The 15,253-nt window shown below is 41.2% G+C and overlaps 3 protein-coding genes across 4 annotated transcripts in view; 1 reads left to right on the forward strand and 2 right to left on the reverse strand.

Moving 5' to 3' along the window:
- The window catches only part of LOC5515805 (cell division cycle protein 27 homolog), a 12,340-nt gene extending 5,024 nt beyond the window's left edge, over positions 1-7,316 (forward strand). For both annotated transcript variants that reach the window (XM_048720872.1, XM_032385536.2), the window contains exons 7-18: positions 369-495; positions 921-1,136; positions 1,207-1,251; positions 1,327-1,453; positions 1,690-1,862; positions 2,572-2,623; positions 3,269-3,369; positions 5,196-5,404; positions 5,554-5,671; positions 5,993-6,121; positions 6,282-6,356; positions 6,655-7,316. In XM_048720872.1, the coding sequence (XP_048576829.1) occupies positions 369-495; positions 921-1,136; positions 1,207-1,251; positions 1,327-1,453; positions 1,690-1,862; positions 2,572-2,623; positions 3,269-3,369; positions 5,196-5,404; positions 5,554-5,671; positions 5,993-6,121; positions 6,282-6,356; positions 6,655-6,918 (1,636 nt within the window). In that variant the 3' untranslated portion in view covers positions 6,919-7,316. The remainder of the gene's footprint in view (positions 1-368; positions 496-920; positions 1,137-1,206; positions 1,252-1,326; positions 1,454-1,689; positions 1,863-2,571; positions 2,624-3,268; positions 3,370-5,195; positions 5,405-5,553; positions 5,672-5,992; positions 6,122-6,281; positions 6,357-6,654) is intronic.
- LOC5515806 lies at positions 7,189-9,820 on the reverse strand. Its single transcript, XM_032385537.2, has 2 exons — positions 9,662-9,820; positions 7,189-9,382 (listed from the first exon to the last, which is right to left on the reverse strand). The coding sequence occupies exons 1-2, from the start codon at positions 9,793-9,795 to the stop codon at positions 7,765-7,767; spliced, it is 1,752 nt and encodes a 583-aa protein (XP_032241428.2). The 5' UTR covers positions 9,796-9,820; the 3' UTR covers positions 7,189-7,764.
- Positions 9,821-12,437: 2,617 nt separating this feature from the next.
- LOC5515746 lies at positions 12,438-14,510 on the reverse strand. The gene is made up of 2 exons (XM_001635873.3): positions 13,935-14,510; positions 12,438-13,523 (listed from the first exon to the last, which is right to left on the reverse strand). The coding sequence occupies exons 1-2, from the start codon at positions 14,303-14,305 to the stop codon at positions 13,301-13,303; spliced, it is 594 nt and encodes a 197-aa protein (XP_001635923.2). The 5' UTR covers positions 14,306-14,510; the 3' UTR covers positions 12,438-13,300.
- Positions 14,511-15,253: the final 743 nt, after the last annotated feature.

The raw sequence follows: 15,253 nt of genomic DNA on the forward strand, positions 1-15,253 counted from the left end.
TTAAGCATTATAGCTAAAGACAGTTGCAAGGGCCAGTGACGCCAACAGTTCTTTCAAGCTTGCACAGTATTTTATTAAAAGATGTTGTATATGTACTGTAGATGTGACATTTCTAGACTGGTCTAAGTCTAGAAATTTACATACAATAAGCAACCCCAATTAAGCCTGAGCTAGGCTCTTTCTGAAGCCTCTTGCTTGAGAGAGGGAATCCATAATATATCAAATTTGCGAAAACTCATTATGAAGCACAATTTCCAGATTTGCTGAGGGAGAGATGGTACTTGTATATTTTAGCAACTCCCTCCTAAGAAAAGGTTTGCTGCTTTCGAAAATACCAAGGAATTTTTCTTTTCTTTCTATTTCACCAGTTTTGGGATTTTGCCCTGCGACACTCCTGTTGACCAGAACACTGTGCCCTTCATCACACCGTCACCAGCTGTGCTGGGTGGAACTGATATGCATTCAGGCAATACTCCAAAGGCTCCTTTGAAAAAGGTTAGTGCGGGTGGGATGAATAGAGGACTTGCGCTAAGAGATCACGAGACCTTTTTCGGTGGCAATTCAAAACAAAATGATCATACCAAAGATCAGAAATGACTGCAGCTATTATGCCAGAGAACAACGAAAAAATAAAATCTTTAAATGAAACTAAACCTTTTCTGAAAAAAAGAGTTCTGTTTTTTTCGTATGCTCTGAATAAGTTGCTTTTTGTTTCTGTTATTTTGTTGCTAAAAGTCTGAAAGCGCACTTGTTTGCCACACAAACAGTCACGTGGTATCTTAACGCAAGTCCACTATTGAGGATCACTTAGCACTAATGATTAGATTGGTTTATGGCAGTTGTCTAAAAAAATTATCAAAATCTGCAATGAGTGCTTGTTTACCTTAGTGTTAACAATAAGTTCTCCTTCTCGTGTTTAGGGTGTTAGAAGGAGTGACACAACATCCACAAGGTCTACAGTGGTATCGACTGTCCACACCACCTCGGCACCCTCCCAGATACTGACCAGAGCATCGCCCTCTCACCCCAGTGTCAGTCAGTCTCTTTTTCCATCATCCACCACCAACAAAACAGTGCGCCGCAGTACCCGCCTCTTCACCATGTCTTCAAACTCAAGCGGAGAAAACAGAGTCCCCGTGAGCATTTGTTTTTTAACAGCTTTGGCAGTCTTAGGGACGTAAACAAACATCTACTTTATCTTTGTAGGAAATCAAGAAGTCTAGAAGTAACAGGACAAGCACAGTAAGAAAGGTAGTGTCAGTTGAATCTTTTCTTCATGCCCTCCATACTATACTGTAACTGGTGTCTCTTGCTGTCTAAACTCAGACTCGGCGACAGTCTAGCAGGAGTACCACCCCTCAAGACTTAGAAAAGTCAAGTGACTTGATTGGTGACTCCATCAACCAGAATGGGGACAAACCAACCAGGACATCCATAACACAAGATAGTTTAGGTGAGTTTGATGTAAGATTTTTATTGAGTACCTCTCTAATAGCAGAATGGTTCAAACGGATGCTTAAAGTGATTCTGAGGAAGGCCATCTTGTGGCCTCTTTGTGTAAGGTCATTCATCATAATTTCCCCATTTAATGCTGTTCGTTTTAATGGCTTGGGTTATTCAAGTTCTTGAGGATCCATTTATATACCATTACATATTAATTATATAACCTTATGAGTGATGGTGTTTCAGATGGTCTGATGGCGTTGCTGAGGCATATAGGCCAAGCCTATCGCCAGCTATGTGGCTATGAGTCAAGGGAGGCACTTCTGTTATTTTCAACCCTTCCAACCCACCACTACAATACAACTTGGGTATTGAGTCAAGTTGGGCGGGCTCACTTTGAGCTAGCAGAATACCAACTGGTAAGCGCTTACAGCATACCACAGTATACTGTACAGTACTGTCAAGAATGTTAATTACAGTAGAACCTAGAATTAACGATATGCCAGGTATGGCGTTGGGATGATCTACTACAAGTAAATCTATCATAAAGCCAAGGTATCATTACAAGGAGGTCCTTGATTTTGCAATATAAAGGAAAATCCATCGAAAATATTGTTGTAGTGAGGTTGGGTTAATTATCAACTTATTATCAATAATTATATTGTTATCAACTTATTATCAATAATTATATTGTTACTGCACTCTGTATTAGTCTTTTCAGTTACTCTATGTAAGAATGTAATCTGTATTTAACAAAATCTGTCAAATGGATTAACTGTTTTCTACGTGTCTGGTTTCTTGCATTTTTCTCATGTTGATAGACAGAATCAGTAATGTTGTATTGAGGTCAAAATTACACTACAGGAGACCAGATTTGTATTGTGAAATCAAGAATATGGTTTTATCCAATATCATTAGATTGAGGTAATTACATTTCTGTGTATTTCTGCCGGGAGAAAGGAACACCATTCGTAAAATCGCTGTTAAAAAATCCAGTATCGTAAAATCGAGGTTCCACTGTAATAATGTGGGGTCTAACATACAGTAATATGCCCTCATTCCAGCAATGCTCTTGCCAACACTTTATGTTATGTACCACTTTGTGCAAACACGTTATTCTCTTTTTAGGCTGAGAAGGTATTTTCACAAGTCCAGCACTTGGACCCCAGCCGTCTTGAAGGTAAGACACAAAGACAAAAATTATTTGGTTTGGTTTTAATGCTTCCCTTCTAATGAGTTGCATTGTGCAGTCAGTTCTGCGCGCAAATGCGCTCTATGTTTGCTAAAAAATTACGTCATTAGCACATATATGTAAGTAAAATACACATGCTTTGCTTAGAAATTGAAGAAAATAATGAAGGTTTTTTTTTAGATTTTGCACTAGAACCGTTCTGCGTTTTTTATTTCAAAATGTTGTTCATACAACCATTTTACAAAAGGCTATAAAACTTATAACTAGTTTGAGAAATTCATTAGAAACAGCTTTGAGGATGGCCAATTGCCCCAAGCTAGCTCTAATGTAGTTAGTCACACTATTTATCAATATTGTGTTGCACATTGAATGAGTTAGAGTGGTTTTAAAAACCCAGTGAAATACTTTTTGATTTATTTAGTACTAATACACTGTAATGTCTTTGTTCTCTTTGTTCTGGCTTGACTATTACACTTTAACAATTATATTTTGTTGCACAGGATTTTGAAAACCACTCTAAACAGGCTACAATAGATTTACTTTGTACTAGCAACAAGCCAGTTAAAATATTAACCTATGTGTCCCGTAATGATTGTGAAAATACAATTCTCATCTTGTCTGGTTGTTCAAAAGGCATGGAGATTTACTCCACTATTCTATGGCATCTTCAGAAGGAAGTTGAACTCTCATCTTTAGCTCATCACCTGGTTGAAGTGGACAGGTCATCTCCAGAGGTAAAGCTCCATCTGCTTTCTGTCCTTAAAGTCCTTAAAACCTTTCACTTATATCAATCTAGCCAAAACAAAGCATAGATAAACTTTCAAATTCTGAAAAGGGAATTGAATTTGATTGAAATTTTAATTTTCTACAGACTTTTGAAAATTTTCCTGGCAGCACGAAAGGAGATTGAATCGAATGAATAATTCCAAGTTTTGGCGGGAAAATCTGAAACAACGTATTTTCCTTAAATCCGTTACAATTCAGAGACAGCAATACCACAAAATATTGGCGAAGTGTTTTCTATTGCAATGCTGCCCACAATGAAGCGAAGAATAATTTAAAAGTCGAGAATTGTATGCGATAAAAAAGATATCGTTTAATTGTAGGTTTCAAAAACAGCGCGAGCTCGTGAGAATGTAGTCATTCTTGATTGCGAATGCAGCGCGCGCACAAAATGCAAAAACAATTCAAAGACTAATCAATATCTGCTAAATTTTGCAGATTTGTTTCCTGAAGTTAAATAGTCATTTGACTACCAGGTTGAGATATAAAGATCACGGTAAAAGTTGTAACCACACAACGTTCTTCAGCAATAACTAAGAAGACATGAAGATGGGAACCGGTTTAGCGCGTGCATATTTTTTCTCATGTAATTTGGTTGACATCCTCATCTACGTCACAAATGACTGGACCAGGGCCTTCCAGTTCACATTCACGGTTGACCAAAATACCTCAATATTACAGATTTGAGTTATTCGCACGAACGCGTGTATTATAGGGTCCATACAAACCACATACCATTTGGAAAATGAAAATATAAAGAATTGACAAAGTCTATTTTGAAAGGTTATATGGACTTTAAGTGCTAAATATTAATGTTATATTATACTGGTGCTAAATATTATATGTTATATTATACTGGTCCTAAATATTATATGTTATATTATATAACATACTGGTGCTAAATATTATATGTTATATTATATAACATATAATATTTAGCACCAGTATAATATAGCATATAATATTTCGGTATAATATAATATTATTATTAATAAATATATTATAATAATATTGTGCTAAATATTATATGTTTATTATACTGGTGATAAATATTATATGTTATATTTAACGATTGCTAATTTTTTTTATTTTTATATTATTCTAGTGCTAAATATTATATGTTAGTATATAAAACTCGGGAACCTCGCTAGAACAAGCGATTTGATTGGTTGAGTAACTCGGAATAAAATGCAATATACACCTCCTAGGAGGTGGATATTTTCCTGTGCCCCGAAATAAAGCAAAATGGCGGGTGTAACAGCTGATTTGCAAGTGTTTCCAAAAAAAATTGCTCTAAAGCTCGTTTTATATACTAAAACAATTATACCTTCCCATTTCAGTGGATAGTGGCTTTAAAAATATCTACCTCAAGCCTTCCCCAGCTTCCACCTCAATGGAAATGGAATAATTGTTAATTATATTATTCTGGTGCTAAATATTTTATGTTATATCTGGTGATAAATATTATTTTATTTTATACTCAGGTACAAAATATTATATTTAATTTATTTTACTGTCGCTAAATATTCTGTTGCAGCTTGTGAAAGAAGCATTGCCTATTTCTAATAAACTGAACATGTTATATTATATGCGAATATCAAAGGTGCAAGTGGTTAAGTTATATACATGGTGATACAAATTAAAATTTTTGACGTTCCTACCTAACCAACCCACTTTCTAAATTTCTTGCCAGATATTTCCAGTTTTTTTCAAACCATTACTTTTTTATTTTGATATAACAAGTCCCGCTCACTATAAATTTCTCATCAACTTTCAGGCCTGGTGTGCTACTGGGAACTGCTTCAGTCTCCAGAAAGAACATGACACAGCCATCAAGTTCTTCCAACGTGCTGTGCAAGTCGACCAAGCCTGTACCTATGCCTACACACTCTTAGGTCATGAGTACGTTCTGACGGAGGAGCTGGATCGGGCCATGTCCTGCTACAGGATGGCAATTAGGAGTGACCCCAGACACTATAATGCATGGTAAGTGGTAACACAACTTTAAATGGTTTGCATGGATTGTTCAAAGTTCGATCAAAGGACATAAACAAGCCACCAAGAAACATTGCAAATAAGATGTCACTCGGTAACTCAAACACAATTAAAATCAACAGACTCTTTCTGTGTCGCAGGTATGGTGTTGGGATGATCTACTACAAGCAGGAGAAGTTTAATCTGGCTGAAGTACACTTCAGAAAGGCATTGTCTATAAACCCGTCAAGCTCTGTTCTTTATTGCCATGTAGGAGTGGTGAGTGTTAATAGTGAACCAAAAAAGTTTAATTCTTGCTTCAAGGGTGCAGCCAGGGGGCCAAAAAAATTGTAAATGTATGGTACGCAATTTAAATTACACGAAAAAACGTCTTATGGATGGCCTTTTGGGCACCCTTCTATTAGAAATACCGTATACGCTTCTGTGCTCTGAATGGGAACAGTACTAAATATTCTTCCTATCCTATCCTTATCGTTGTTTGTTCAGCCGTGAGACATTTTTTGTTTGTCTGTGTTTGTTTTTGTTTCCTTGTTTGATTGTTTAAGTTTGCACGGCTGGTGACAATTGTCGATCATGCAGGTCCAGCATGCAATGCGTAAGTCTGAGGCAGCCCTCGCCACCATCAACAAGGCGATGCTTATCGACCCCAAGAACCCACTGTGCAAGTTCCACCGTGCATCAATATTGTTTTCTATCGACAAGTACCAGGTTAGTAACCCCCGCCACTATCATCCAATTAGCAAGAGAAAAATATACCCTATGAAGACTGTTTTATGTTCTATTCGTATCGCTTACTACAGTAGATAATTTTTTTTCTGTAGTTAGGTTTTATTTCCAACCCCACATTCATGTCTATTGTTTTCCCCAGGAGGCCTTGCATGAGCTCGAAGACCTTAAGAAGATCGTACCGAGGGAGGCTTTGGTCTATTTCCTTATTGGAAAGGTAGGGTAGTCTTGTGAAAAAGGTTGTAAATATTTCTTAGATATTTAATACTATTAAATATAGATGGTGTAGGTAGCAAGCTCGGCCATAGAAAATTGTATCTGGAAAGTCTCCGCATGTCTTCTGTACCGATTTTCTTCATTCTTTAGTGACACCAATGTTTGTATGTTTGTGTATATTGCCGTCACTCAGGAAAACAACTCTACACCCCCCTCCCCCCCTCTTCCTGAAATCAAGTTCAAAGTGTTGCCATGGCGACTTCTGGTGGCTTCCACTGACTCGACCTTGTTTCTATCAGGTCTATAAGAAGCTCGGTCAGGCTCACCTAGCACAGATGAACTTCTCTTGGGCCATAGACCTCGACCCGAAAGGGGCCAACAACCAAATCAAAGACGCCATCGACAAACGCTATCTCCCAGATGATGACGATAGCACTGCTGGGTTGGGTGGGCCTGGGGACGAGTCTGCCATGGACCAATCAACGGGCAATGATCTTTCTGATAATGAGCCAATGGGGTTCGAACTTGATTCTGGTAGCAATTCAAGCATGGTCTTATTCTAGTTTGCTGGGACCGTTTTATTTTGTAGTCAAACAGATTTTCACCTGTCACGTTATAGCTCAGAATTTGCGCCGGACGCCGTTTCATGTTATGCTTTCACACAGAAAGCAGCAAATATGAATTTCCCGCAGATTGCAGCGAATATAAATCAATGCCCCTTATTTTTCCTTCGTGCTTGAAGTCCTAGCGAGCAGGCTAGGGGCAGGGCCTGTCTAGAATAGAGAGGAGAGGAGAGAAGGCTTTGCTATGATTGACAGAAAGTGCCTCCTGGATTCATATGCGTATGGTTTATTCAAATAATGACAATTGTACATAAACAATTCTATTGCTAAAAAATACATATTAGGCATATGGCGATTTATATAAGTTTATATCTGAATAAACCTTTTATTCGAGCCGAGACCTTGTTGTCATTGTCGTCGCCAAATTTCCTTGACTCCCTTTTCTGAACAATTGTTCACATGAATCAAGAATTATCAAGAGTACTGTCACACTGCATTTATATGCGCCAAAATAAATGAAGCGCAAAAATTGATAACTGCTGCTGAAAAAAATCCCACGAAATTTGCGAGCGCGGCGGAAAAAAAATCACTCGAAAATTGCGAATGCGACAATTATTTAACATAAACAATTATAAACACGGCTGGATAGAGTTCGCGTTATCTAAGTTTAAAATGTATAGAAAAGTACCTGAAAGAAAAAAAATGTTTAGAAAATATTAGTTCTAAAAGTTTATAAGCGCCTGACACTAAAATGCTATAGCCTGTTTTACTATTTTTCTATATATTCGAATTGCGCACTACGCCACTATCAGTGACGACTGTTTAACGTAGTCTGATAGTTTCCCGTCATTCTGTGGTGCGCTTCTGCTCTATCATACTCCTTAACATACCATAGTCCACCCTCTTATAGCCGTTCCTTTCTAGACGCACCGCGGCCGGGTATAATCCCTCCACTTCCTGGGCTATCACCCCTCGACCACGCCCTTCCAGGCCCAGCGGCCCAGCCTGGGACCTCCACACCCACTCGACCTCACGCAGGCCGATAGCCTCATAATCCGCACCCGGAATGGTGGTGATGTTTTGCTTGAGTCTTTCGTCGCTAAAAAGAACTCCAAGGCCTATGACAGCAGCAACTGTTTTGACGATTTTATTATTCTTCTTAGCCTTTTGTGCTCTTTTCTCTGCGTCCCTCGTCTCTTCTAAGCGCCGTCTTTCCTGTTCACGTTGTTGTTCCGCCCTTCTCGACTTCTCCATCTCCTCTTTTCTCCTCTTCTCCTCGGTTTCTCTTCTTCTACTTTCCTCCTCCATCCGCTTTCTCTGTAATTCCTCCTCTTGTTTGCGCTGTTTTTCAAGCTCTTTCTGTTTCCTTATTTCATCCTCTGCCTTCCGTCGCTCCTGTTCTATCAACCGTTGTTTCTCTTCAGCGTTTTGCTTTACTCGGATAGCCTCCTCAAGCCAGTTTTTTGCCTTCGTCTTCTCATCACTCAGGACGCATTCCTTGGAAAACTGCTGTAAGGCAGATTCCATAGTATTTCTAATTTGCGGATGGTCCCTCCTGTCCAAGGGCTTGATAAAAGTCCTAAAGGCTTTTTCACAGAAAGAAATTTCGAATGATGTAAAAGTATCTGCTAGAATCGCCCAAGAGTTCTTATTCAGAGCTACCACTACATCCAAAGCCAGTTGCCTTAGCATTGGACCATCAAACTGCGCGCCTCGAGCTCTTTTGGCGGGAACTGATTGTAGATTCTTCACAAGGTCTGCGATAGCTTGTCTGTACCCGGCGTTTTCCAGGGCTTTTGAGTCTTGATCCGAAGCCTGTTTGAGCTCGGAGACTGCCGGGATAACGCTGACTGTTGTCTTCGATTCCGGGAAATACTTTCGGATAACTGCCGCTTTGTCGTCGTTTTCTCCGACCAAAGATCCCACGATAAAGCTTCGTAGCGTTTCACCATCTGGCGGCTCCAGAGCTTGCCTCAAGACGACCCTCAAACTAGGAAATACGTGAGCATCACCGTCGAGCATCTCGTCACGCGTGATCTCTTGTGTGACGCGCGTCAGGCGAAACATGAAGTCGCGGTTATGATTCGCAAGGCCTCCTTCTCCAAACAGCATGAGCGCAGATGACATGAGCGCCGTGAAAATACTCATCTGGCTTGTCTTAGCGTCATCGCCCAGGTCCGATCCCTCCACGTCTAGCAGCACCAGGCTCCCCGCATCTTGCTCGGTCACAGAAAGCCACACCCCTCTCGTACACGGCAGTACTTGATTGCTTGTGTTGAACACCCTTTCCGCCACCGTCTCCTGGTTACCTCCCCGCCATACGTGTTCTATGTGGTTGAGGGTTGTTGACTTGCCAACTCTCGCGTCCCCTATAGCGCCTATCACTCTGACAGGACGGCTTAGCTTTGACAACTCCTTCAGCGCGTCATCGTTGGTGATAAATCTCTCAGTCGCGTAGTCATACCTAGAATAGAACGGCGAATCATTTGTGAAAAAAAAGTATAACACATTAGTGCCCTCGTCCACCATAAAGAAAAGTTAAGAAAGGTATAACTCAGGAACACTTGTCCACACAACCATCCCTGTAATATGAACCATAAACGATTATTACGGCTTGCGATCTTCGCTGGATCTTTGCTAGAATCTTTACCGAATTCCGGACCCGGTTCTCCTGTTCTTAGCGAAAGAGAGGGTGGATTTCTACGCTTAGTAATAAGGGCCTTTATACCAGAATTCTGTTTACCTTAGAAGTTGTTTGGCGCTTGTTCCATTACACGTTGTCATACTCAAGACTACCAGAAGTAGGCACGACACGACTCGGGCTGCTGCTAGGTGAGTCATGATGAACTCTCTGCTCTCTCTACTTCTGCTCAACATCCGAACTAGTATTTATGCAGAATCGATAACACGAGGGGTATTCCCGAATTCCGCGAAAACAAAGTGAAACTTAAAAAAAAAACGCTTAGCTTTGCTTTTGCACTAAAGATATTTTTATCCCCGTGCTAGATGCGGTTAATAGGTCAGTCCCGGCTCCGGGGAATTCCCATTAACTTGTGCAGCGAGTCCCAGAAATTCGCATTCATTATTTATACACTGTTCACTGTCAACAAAAAATATATATCGTCTCTTCACTTATCCACCTACCACCGTCTATGGCAGGAATGTGGATTTTTAAATTGTTTTTTTAAAAAGTTTAAAAAATCACAACAAAGATGCATGGGCTTATAAAGGGGTATAAGGGAAAAGGGATTTTCCCTAACAAAGTCCTACCAACCCACGCATTTGCAACTGATAATTTACCGTATTCAAGCTAGAAACAAAACATTTTCCCAAACACCGATGCTTTGGTATAACCGCGTTTTTTTTATTCGTAAATATTATTTGGGGAATAAGCAGAACGTTTCAAGGCGGCTAGTTTTCGCTTCTCGATTGCGTGACCAAAAATTGCGTGACTCAAAAAGTAAAAGTATGTACTCCTTTGGCTAGCCTGCGTAGCAAGCGTTACTGTGGAGTTTCAGCAGGAATAGAGAACGAGCGAAACTCCACAGAAACGCTTGCTACGCAGGCTATCCTTTGGCAGGATAATGCTTACTAGTTGCTGATTAGCATGTTGACTCTATTGCTTAATCATTTTGTTGTTGTTGTTTTGCGTGCATCATGAAAGATTATGATCAGCTTGTAAGCAAAAATAAACAAGAAGGGGCCCTCGGGGTCGGTAAGAGCGAGGGGGTTTTCCCTGCTAAAGTCCAAAGTGCAAACACCAACATTGGACCAACGTGATAATGATAATAATGACAAACACAAACATCGAAAAGACCATCGCCAGAAAAGAAAACATTTCAAAGATAATACAACAGCTAAATATTCATATTTGGTCAAGCCAGAGTTTGAATTCTTCTCGAAAGCTTTTATACTCAGTCACAGCATGGTTTCTGGGTAGGGGATTCCCCGAAACAGTTCCCGCATGTCTTATCTGCTTTCCATGAATCGCTGGAGGGGTGATTCCCTATTTAAAATACCAATCAGGCCGCTCCACGAGCTCTTTCCACCGGATAAAGGGTTGCTTCTCCTGAATCCTCAACTCAATCGTGACATCGAGAGCTGACGGAGATGCAGCTTTGTTTTTCGGTCTCGTTGTTGTTACTAGTCTCGCGAATACTGACAAATCTGACGTCTGTTGGAGCAGACATATTCAAGTCAGCCCCGCTACTCAACTATGACAAGGATACCAATCGATTCTCTCTCGATCCGGCCGGACTTCGGTTGATCCAGGGACTCACTCAACCGATACAAGTGGTATCTGCAATTGGGGACGCGCGGGTAGGCAAGTCCACCGCAATGAACATAGTCCAGCACCTGTGGAGTAATCGACCTTCCAATCAATTCACCGAAGTCTTTAAAACTGGTGGCACGTTCCGAGCCGTGACAAGAGGCGTTGATGCTTACGTCGTGCGGGAAAAAGGAGGAATGGAACGGGTAATTCTGGATGTGGAAGGCACGGACTTAGGAGATGACAGTATCACTGACCATTTGAGTATTTTCACTGCGCTGATGTCTTCAGGGATGACGTTTTTCATGCGCGATGCCGTCAAGACTCACTCTATTGACTTCCTGTACCGAATGTCACGCTTAAGTGATGTTATATTCAAGGACGAAGTCATTAAAAATTACCCTCGGCTTCGGGTGGTTCTCCGCGGAGCACTAGCTAGCCCGCCAGGCTTGAGTGTTGAGGATTACGTCAAGCAAGCACTTGTTGGCGCGCGAGAGCGTGATGGGTCGGACGAGAAGAGGCGCGCCATCAGTCAGCATTTCCCGCGGGAACACATCGAGGTCAGCTTGCTAGAGGACGTGCAAGACCGGTCACTTTTCAAAGACTTCACTCGCCTAGCCTCCTCTGACTACATGAAATCCATGGAAGTGTTGGCGGAAACCATGGAATTGTTTCCTGTCAAAAAGACTGTAAACGGTGGACTGATGGACGGACGGAGTCTTGCCGAGCTGGCGGTGAAGTTGGTCGAGGCGATGGCGAATGGGACTTTGCACGACTTCGGGAATGTGTATGTTGTGGTGGAGAAACATCTCTGTGATCGGCGCTACGAGATCATGGTTAAACCAGAGATCAACGGCGACGCGCAGTCCATGCGGAAATTTCTGCAGACAGGGTTCAAGGCATTCGAGAAGGAATGTGCTCTCCGGGACTACATCACCGCCACGAAGGTGGAATTCACGCGCATCGCCGAGACAAAGGAGAGTTTGGAGAAAAAACAAAAGGAACTGGAACTCGAGACACAGCGGAGAAAGCAAGAAAAAGAGAAAAGGCTTAAAGAAGCTGCAAAATTCGAGAAGGATAAGAATAGAATGAACCAAGAGCTTGCAACAGAAAAAGCTCAGCGATTGGCAGTAGAAGAGGAATCGAACAAGATAAACCAGCGCGCGATGGAGCTACAACACGAGATAGCATCGCTACAGGATCAAGTTCGTCATTCAGAGCAGCGACTAAAGGACCTTCAGGACAGCGGTGGAGGATTTTTCGGGTTTATTGACAAAATTGTTGACACTGTTGTAAAGATTGCGATTCCTTTCAAAGTTTTAGGTGGTGTACCATAATAAATAGTTAAGATAATATCTTGGAAATCCAATAATGGTTAATTAACATAAAAATGCGTCTTTTTTTTTTTTCAATAAAAGAACTTACAAACTTACGCACAAACTCAAAGCACAGAAAGCAAGAAGCAGGGAGGACGTCTGATGGACCGTGGATCGTGCCTTTTATTCTGACACAGGGGCGTAGCCAGCGGGGTGGCCAAGCCCCCCCCTTCCCTTTTAGCAGCCAAAAATACAGTAAATGTATAAGAAATTATCTAAAATAAAGGAGAAAATGCCTTGAAAGTCCCCTCCTGTTAAAAATCCGGGCTACGCCGGACTTATACCAAGAGTGCCAAATAGTTTGACTGGCAGGCGCAGGCAACCGTTTGGAGTGTTCTAAAACTCATTTTTCAAAAGCCCATCACATATGCATGTCGATTACGACAAGGCTTTAGGACCCCTGCAAGGTGCCCAGATGAACCTCAATACTTTGCATGGTCCGCCTCAGGAGCCTTTAGGTTGCACAGTTCGCACGGGAGCAGTGTCGGGGCCGAAATCCCCTGTAGACGTAAAGCTTAGGCTTCCAAATGATGATGAGAGCACGTCTGAATGTTTGGTCTACATTTATTTATCTTTTCATCGAAAAATTGTTAGTTCGATCCTCGGCCAATAGCCACAACCTGGAATCAATGTTTTCTCCCAATATATCTGATTGCATTAGTTCTCATATTTTATCTTCTATGATATCTTATCCCTGATCTCACCCTGCGATCTTGTCTTACCGTCTTAGGGTTTCTTAGGACCCTCTCCACTCTGCAATCTTTTCTTTCACGATATTTACTCGTTCCTGGACATCAAGGACGTCTATCAGAGTGTACGTGATCTGGAGTCTGTGCAGGAGCGCTTCCATCGCCGCAGTAAAGGCCACCGCTTCATCAATACGCGGGCTCAGGCGAACATTATCCTCCATAAAGCATTCTGGGAATGGCTTGATGACGAATACTAACGATGTCTGGTACCTTAATAATAAGGAGTAAAATTTGAGATTTATATTAAGAAATCTAGACATTTCAATATGACAAAATATACTTACCCCAAAAAATCTATAATTGGTAAGTGGGAACTATCGGGATACGCAAATTATGAATTGCCATTGCGTTTTTTTCTTAATATTAAGGATACCGTCACGTTTCGTTTATCCTATACACGCGTCATTTGATGAATAGATAATTTGGGTGCAACACAGTAGTCGAACGGACGACAAAACTGACTGAACTTTTACTACTACCTGAAAGAGAGAGAAAGATCTGCTGTATTAGGAATGGGGGGGGGGGGAGATCGCATTACTTTCCAAGAAACCTTATGTTGTGTAAACATCGCTTTTAAACGTTAACCATGATTCTCATAATTTGAGTTAACAAACTCTATACCTTGCTATTGATTCTTGTGTTTCTGCGAGACTCAGTAAATAATCCGCCTCCTTTTCACCTAAATATTCTGCTGCGTAAACCACTGGGTCAATACCTCTATCAGCGATATAACTCCTGCAACATTCAGAGTTTCTTTGCTCCGTCCGTGACTGTTCACGGATGATTTCCTCTTGTAATTTAAGAAACCTTTTGGGATTCTTTTCAGGATCGAAGTCGTCTCTGTGTAAACCGAGGTTATGAATAACGCGGCGCGCTACCTCGGCCTCGTCGTGAATTTGTGTTTGCCTTGCGAGAAGCTTGACAAGGGTTGTTTTCCCGACGCTATGAGAACCGCAAATAAAAATCCTGAGTAAAGGCTGATCTGTATCCATATATGCATAGGAAATAAGCCGATTTATATGTAAATAGAGCTTATCTCTGCGCTAGTCATGTAATATGAATATTGCTCCATTCTTGCTATGTTACTTAATCCGAGAGACAATAGCCTGCTTGGAGGCGTTTACCCCAAGCTCGTACCCAGACGACGCGCTATGCATTTTGGGGACGTTGATTAAGCGCACGGTGCATGACGGTCAGGATGCAGTTTTAGAGGTCTGTACAGGACCCGAAATGATCCCAGGACCCGAAACGATCCCAGGACCCGAAACGATCCCCAAAAGTACCCCAACTGATCCCGGGACCCGAAACGATCCCCAAGAGTCCCCGAAATGAACCCCAAGGAATTGCAGTAATGGACAAACAAAAGGAATGTGGAAGGATTGGCTTTCAGTTTTAAAAACATATGAAACATTTAAGCGTCATTTTTGTCACTATCCAGAAATTTGAATTAACTAAAACCATAGTATTAAGATTTTTATATACGACTGCGCGGGAAATACAGCTTTCGACAGCTTGGTTGAGTCAACAATTGGGGTCAAATAAAAATTCCCGTGATGGTAATTTGAAGAACCAGGCGTGAATAAATAATTCATACATAACAAGCCATAAACGAATGTCTCCAAAGATTAGACATGCCTCTGCTTTCCCGTAGGAAAATGTTTGTTTGTGTTCGGTGAATGAAAGACCTATCATAAAGAGAGATAGAGAGAAATCATTCAGTGGTGTACGCACTACTACATAAGGAAATTCAAAACTCACATATTGCTTTCAACAAAAGCCACATCTCTTAATATTTTGCAACGGTAGTAAAAGGGTTGTTCGAGTGCATTACTCAGTGTGCTTTTGTAATTCCATCTTCTCGGCCAAACCGGCTGTCGGTAAATATTCGCTCGTGTGAACATGGATTTCGTGGTGAAAAACACGTTTGGTTGTCAAATGAA

This window comes from Nematostella vectensis, chromosome 2, assembly GCF_932526225.1.
Source record: "Nematostella vectensis chromosome 2, jaNemVect1.1, whole genome shotgun sequence".
Classification (NCBI taxonomy): Eukaryota; Metazoa; Cnidaria; class Anthozoa; order Actiniaria; family Edwardsiidae; genus Nematostella; species Nematostella vectensis.

Bases quoted from the DNA above. Each gene is read 5' to 3' on its own strand.
- LOC5515806 (XM_032385537.2), bottom strand. From the start codon at position 9,795: ATGTTGAGCAGAAGTAGAGAGAGCAGAGAGTTCATCATGACTCACCTA. The intron at 9,383-9,661 runs GTAAACAGAATT...GTTCTATTCTAG, and splicing joins AGCGCCAAACAACTTCTAAG to GTATGACTACGCGACTGAGA.
- LOC5515746 (XM_001635873.3), bottom strand. From the start codon at position 14,305: ATGGATACAGATCAGCCTTTACTCAGGATTTTTATTTGCGGTTCTCAT. The intron at 13,524-13,934 runs GTATAGAGTTTG...CTTATTATTAAG, and splicing joins ACACAAGAATCAATAGCAAG to GTACCAGACATCGTTAGTAT.